Genomic DNA, 6,925 nt, shown 5'->3' with positions numbered 1-6,925 from the left:
ATGTTTTGGTCTCATGATGGAGGTTCCTGGCTCACAGACAGATGTTTTGGTCTCACGGTGGAGATGTGAATCAGAGTGAACCTGACTGAGAATCAAGTTTGATGCTGCCCTGTTGGTTATTAAAAGCTGGGGCTCAGGGTCTGATCGGTTCTACAGCAGCCAGAGTTCAGTTACCTGCTGAAGGTCGTATTCTACCCCCACTGTCTTCAAGTTGTTTCTATAAAACATTTTAATGTCATTTATTGTACAAATACTAATGCAACTTAAATTCTCTCTGATAAATTTATCTGAAATGTTTTCATAATAAAGCACATTTTAATGTCCTGGAAATTAGTCATTTGTTGCATCCATAGTTAGTTTTTCTTAATTTGTTGTCATGATGTGATATTTGCCTGTATCAACAGCCAAGAACATTTACATCCTGGCAGAACTGTTCTCAGGACCCACTCCCAGCTCAGTCAAGCATCTGGACATCAGGTAAGAACTGGATCTTCTTACATCAGTCAGAGTCAGATGACAAATCTGTTCTTCCTCCAACAACTCTTAGAAACAAGGCTTTCCTCCTGAAAAGTGATTCACTTCAAATCTATCCATCTATTGGATTTCTGCAGTATGTGACAGCCAAATCTCAAATGTGAAAGAAAAAAAAAAAAAATTTATATATATATATATTTTTTTAATTATTTAATTTACATAGATATGTTAAAATAGTACAGATTAGTTGGTTTCCTAAAAGCAGGAGTCTGCAACCTTTTAGATCAAAGAGCCATTTCTACCCTTCACTTATTAAACAAAATGTCTAGAGCCACAAAACCTGCTACAATGGTGATTATCAACTGGTGGCTCATGGGCCACTTCAAATTCGTATGAAGGGGTTTTTGTTTCCAGCCAATAGGGTTGATTTTACAAAACAAAAATTATATAATGAATTTTAACATTTATGAATATTTTTACATTTTAGGGCTAAAGAAAAGCCCACATTCATGTAACAAGGGGCAAAATATATGTTTCATACCAATTTTACCAAAATATTTTTAACCTTGAACTCTAGAATTATGAGCCTTCCTTTTAATTGTAGAATAAAAAAAATGTATCCCACTTTAAAGTAATAAAGCATAAATTTAAAGTGTGTCTAACTATTAGGTCATTTTGTTGCATATCTTGTGACTTATTAAAATTTTAATTTTAATTTTGTATTTACCGTCCGTCTGTCTATCCATCAATCTATTAATTAATCAATCAATTAATTATTCACCATATTTCTTCTAGGTAACTTGTTCTAAAGGTATTCCAAATAATTTCTGGTGGATTTCAGAGAACGATTCCACTTTAAGGCTGGAAGTTAGATGAAGTAGCTAAAGCTACTCAACATTATTTTCTCCTTGTTTTAACTAACTTAATTTAAACATTTGCAGAAAAACTGCTAAAATTTGCCATTTCCCTTTACTGTGGGTATAAAACCCAATAATTTACATTTTACATTATGTTTGGTCAAAGCTTCAAGGAGCTGCAGACCAAGGACCAAAGAGCCACAGGTTGCAGCCCCCAGCCTTGAAGAGACGATTAGTCGTTGCAGTCTAGCCAAGCTGTTAGTCAAACTAACAGTCTGGCTTTCAGTAGGAACTCAGGAGATTCATATGTTGCATCGGTCCTTCCAGCTACTGGGTCAGTTGGTTTGGTTTGGGTCACCACGTTGAACATGGAGCAGAGACAGCAAAGAGCTATCTGAGGAGCTCAGAGAGACTAAAGATGTCCTTGTTAAAGGTAAAGGATACAAGGCCATCTCCAAGTAGCTTCCTGGTCCTCTTACACCTGTAGACAACCTCCCAGGGTGTGGACGCAAGAAGAACTATAACCCCAGGTTGATCAGACAGATATTTTGTATGTTGTTAAACAGATGCCAAGAAAACCACACAAGCTGAACTCAGAGGTCAAAGTTCTGGCCTTTCTGATCGCACCATCCATCACGTTTTGAATCATAATGATGGGAGAAAACCCAGGAGGCTCCAGGACTGACAGAAAAACACGAAAACCAGCAAGAATTCACTAGAATGTTGACCAGAACCATTGTTTCTGGGACTGTGACAAAACTGGAGCTTGTTGGCTCCAGTCACTTCAGTTCTTTGTTTAAAGAGAAAAAAAAGAGTTTTCAAAGAAAGGGGGCTGTTTTGTTTTGAGGCTGCTTTGTGGCATCTGTCGGATAAAAATATATTTTCATTACCTACTTATAAACGAGTCACACATGGAGATAGAAGATTTTTTCACTCAGTTTACTTGCTGATGTTTTTGAAGTCCTGGTCACTAAGATCTGCCCCGGACAGTTTGCAGGAAGTGTTTTTATACACGCTTATCAGCATGAAGACCTCGGCCTCTTAAACTCGGAGGTGTCAGGTGCCTGCAGGCTCTTCTCTAGAGAGAAAATGAACTCTCTGACCTCACACACGGTTCAACATTAATTTAACATTAACAGTGATAAACATCCATAAACCTTTACCTAAATTCCGTCGACAGCATCTGGCACTAGAAACCTTAAATCTCTGAAAGTGCAACGGTTTCTTCAGACTACCAAGTCTTCCTGGAGTGAAATCTCTAGTCCAGTGTCAGAAAGTCATTCACCACTTGCTCTTGCCGAGATCGGATGCTTCTCCCCTCCCTCTCCGCTTTGCTTTGCTGCTCTGTCTGTGAAACCGCTTTTGAGCCTCTCTTGCATATCTTCCGAACCATAATTATGGACATGTTTTGATCAGTTGGTCCCTCGACTCAATTTACAACATTTTCTTCAAAGAGAAGACAGGCTTTAGGCGAGTCGATTTGCCCTGTTGGCACGTACGCAGCTGGACATCTCATCGACTTGAAGACTTGATGATGTGTCTATCTCTGCTGCCATTTGTGGGTTGTAAGGACGCATATTTAATTGGATTTACGATAACTGGTTCCTGCTTTTTGGATTTGGCTGGCTGCTGGTTTTATCTACAATCAAGGAAGTTGTCGGCAGCAAATTTGGACCCGATCACGCTGCTTGCCTTGTGATGGCTTGGTTTGTGTCTCGAGTACCTGGACTCAAATGCTTTGGGCTGAATGGATCAGATCTTGGGGATTTTACTCAGTCATGTTCCATTGGTGTGGCCATGTAATGTGGACATTTAGGAACCGAGTCGACCAACACAGACTCATGGTAGATGTCATTAAGTTCTGCCTGTCCCCAAAACGTCTGTGTGTTTATCTGAATTTGGCTCCCTTGGCTGGCCTTGAAGTCATCTTATCTGAATTCACCTGGAGAACATGTGATCTGACGCTCACCACCCCCTCCCTGAGGAATTTCCAACTGATAACCAGATGAAACCAGCTGAATAAACTTGTGTCATCATTTCAGGACTCTTGGATTCTCATAGACGTTATTCTTGGCCATTCCTCGACATAACTCGAGAATGTTTACGGATCTCACCAGAGGACAATGGCTGATTATCCCATTCTTATCAGAACTCTTACAGTGTCCTCGAGAGCATCTATGATCATGTTCACCACTCTCGTCATCCCCCTCTGCAGAATGTCTACGTCACTATGTGCTTGTTTGTGCGAGGTGTTTTTTAATGTCAGAGTTTTTTCTTCTCAGGCAGGAAAAAAAAAATCTGATAGGAATTTTTTTGCTTCTAATTCCTACATTTGTCCAGTTTTCACTACTTTCTGTCTGTCTAAACAGATCTCACTTGTAAATTAGTCTTGTAGGCTCAATGTGACTTATTTGTCTAAATAATGGTTGAATGAAACAAAAAAAGTTGGCCCTGTGCTTGACTGACCTGGTCTCAGGTCATGGGTCCTATAACATGATCCAAACCACACCGCTGAAAAACGGCACTGGGTCTGTTCCTGAATGGACCTTGATGAGTCCAGATCTTGTTGAAGATCTGTGGAAAGATCTGGAAGGTTTCCCATCATCGTTCTTCAGACTGTTTGTCCTGGAGGACTGGACCAAAGACCTATTGGTCCATGCAGATGTCTCATGGTGAAGTCCAGAGATTGCTTGCTGGCACTGGTCAGTGCAAAAACTGTTGTTACAAAATATTGAACTAAGTCCTCTATCTCTCTTTTCTCCATGCAGTTTTTATTTGTTTAAAAAATATTCAACCAAACCAATGATCAAAAACTAAAAAAATATGGAACAAACAGTGAGGGCTGCCATTAAACTTTTGTCAGTTTCAATTTATTTAAATCTATCCACATCTAATCTAATATCTTATCTAGATCTTTGTATTCTGTCTTTTTATACTTTATATTTTTGCTACTTTTGGGTGTAACTGGGACCTTGAAGACACAAATTTGTTCCACCTCATGTACCACGTGATGCGAATAACAATAAAGAACCTTGAATCTTATATTATAAATACTTTTCCAATTGTTGTCAAAGTGACCAACACATTTGTATCACTGTGTCTTTCACTGACGGATTTAATGTGTTTAATTTGTCAGATTTGTTACGTATTTATTTTAACTGTTAAATCCACTGAACGTGCACTTCCTGCTTTAATCAGGTGATTGTTTGAACGCTCTGTCTTCTTTCTCGAGCAGCTCCAACTTCGTCCTCCCTTCTGATTTACTGGAGTTTGCTAAGAGACTGCGAGCTCACCCCCCCACACATGGACTGGTTCTGGACCTGAGGAAAAACCCAGCAGACAGAGACCCCGACAAGTGGACCAGAGCTGTACAGGAGCTCCAGCCCGTCTCTCTTCTCTTGGATGAAGGATGGAAGTCCACCAACATGATGGTGGATCACGTCAGCAACATGTGACCGAGCTGGACCGACTGGACCACCTGGCTTCAGTCTACATTTTATACCTGAACAATAAAAAGGCTCACAGTATTTATAAAAATAAACAGGATGTTCTGAGTTTGAACAGTTTGGACCTGAAGCTGGTGAGCAAAGATGTGAGTTCAGAAGTTTTTTTTTTTTTTTTGTATTTATTGGTGTTTGTGTGTTCTGGAAGAATACTAGACTCCTTGAGTTTCAGCGGAATAATTTATTAAGCCAACATGTGTCAGGCTGAATGTGACAGCAGACGGTAGAACAAGCAGAGACCTGGATGAGATGAACAGCAGCTCGTCTTCATCCTCAGGTTTTACATAAGACAGTGATCATCAAGACAAAGCATGTAGAAAGAATCCAAACACGTGGGTTTAAAATAATTAATATTATTAAAACTAGTGTGCAACAAGCACCGTTAAATCAAACAAGATTGTTTTTTTGTCATTTTGAATGAGGTGAAGATCGTGTGGAAACCCAAACCGTCCGGGTCTGTCTGCAACTTGTCTTCAGCTGGCGTCTCACTGGGCTGTGACTAAGTGCTGAACAAAGACATTTATAACAGGACTGAGGCTGCATGACGTAAAGTCAACCAACCACTGCTATGCCTCTGAGGGCCCAGGAAGGGAATCCAAAACCATTAGTCTGAATGGGTGAGGATGGCGGGGACCAGTTGGGGAACAGACCTAAGTATAAGTGTAAGTACTATATGTCGTCATCATTGTATGTTCCCATACAATGACGAAATTGTTCTCTGCATTTAACCTATCACACCTGGGATACACCCAGGTGGAACAGTGGGCGTCTATTGAGTCCCCGGGGAGCAATTAGGGATTAGGTGTCTTGCTCAGAGTCACCACGACGTGGGGATGTCTGGGAGTCGAACCTCAACTTTCTGGTCCCTAGTCGGCTGCCCTACATCTATCCCTTATCAGCCCGAACCGCTCATACGATTGAGAACGGCGCCAGTTTTTTTAGGGGTATCATTGCCCCCACAAGCCCCCCAATGGCAGTGCCCCTGCACAAAATGTGGCTGTTGCAAACCCTCAGAGACTGTAAAGGAAAATGTGTCTGTTTTCCAACAATTTCAAGTCACTACAGCCCAACAGTCGCAGCTCAGAGAGACTAACTTTCATAACACAACACTGACACGACAACACACACCTCATTAAAATCCAAACTGGTTTTCAAAGTTTCCCAGTTATTGTTTTATACTAATCTTAAATAGAAATTACCAAAATATTTTCCACCAAAATTCTTAAACAGATAAGTTTACCAAAAGGAGAAGTGGTGTCATCTATTTTTATTACCTAGTTAAAACTGATCCAGTGTTACTGAGCAGTGAGGGGGTACATTTGAGTTTTCTTTGAAGAAAAAATTAGTCACTGGTTCTATCAAAACCTGAGTGAACGTTGGTCTAAGGAAACTAAATCTACAAAACCACTGAATCAAGTCAAGCAGTCCATAAATTGTTACTGAGAAAAAGCTGAAAGTTATGTTTTCAGTTAGCAAAGCTCATGAACCACTAGACAAATTTTAGTGAAACCTTTAGATTCAAGATGGCTGCCACAGTTAACCAACCTTCAAAGCATAAAAATACCTATAATTCTGTCACTTGCAGATAGTGAGCTAAAATTTGAGGTGGTAGTAGCTGAGAGTCATTCACAACACATGCTGTGAATGTGACCTCTTACCATGTGGCAATGTCCAGTTTTGACCTGAGGTCCCAAACCTGACCCAGTTCTTTTCACTTCTCCAGACCCTGTTTCTAAAAACAGACATGCAAATCCACCAGCATTTTCTTTTCAACTTAGTGACACTGAAGAGGTCAGCCATGACAATCCCACGACATCCAGGTCCTTCAGAGCCTCAGGACACATCCTGTCCCACCACTGGGGAGTTTGTTAAATATAGTGGTGCTTGAAAGTTTGTGAACGTTTTATAATTTTTTTATATTTCTGCATAAATATGTCCTAAAACATCATCAGATTTTCCATACAAGTCCTAAAAGTAGATAAAGAGAACCCATTTAAACAAATGACACAAAAATATTATACTTGGTCATTTATTTATTGAGGAAAATGATCCAATATTACAGATCTGTGAATGGTAGAAGTATGTGAACCT

The 6,925-nt window shown here is 40.0% G+C and overlaps 1 protein-coding gene across 1 annotated transcript in view; it reads left to right on the top strand.

The window, feature by feature from the left end:
* lrrc41 (leucine rich repeat containing 41) overlaps positions 1-5,219 on the top strand; it is a 15,945-nt gene extending 10,726 nt beyond the window's left edge. The window contains exons 9-10 of the mRNA XM_037674705.1: positions 405-477; positions 4,567-5,219. Coding sequence (XP_037530633.1) covers positions 405-477; positions 4,567-4,786 — 293 coding nt within the window. The 3' untranslated portion in view covers positions 4,787-5,219. The remainder of the gene's footprint in view (positions 1-404; positions 478-4,566) is intronic.
* The last annotated feature ends 1,706 nt before the right edge of the window (positions 5,220-6,925 follow it).

Source organism: Nematolebias whitei, chromosome 3, assembly GCF_014905685.2.
Source record: "Nematolebias whitei isolate Nwh7 chromosome 3, NemWhi1, whole genome shotgun sequence".
NCBI lineage: Eukaryota > Metazoa > Chordata > Actinopteri > Cyprinodontiformes > Rivulidae > Nematolebias > Nematolebias whitei.
The sequence above is the reverse complement of the archived record's forward strand: the minus strand, read 5'-3'. Positions and strand labels throughout refer to the sequence as shown.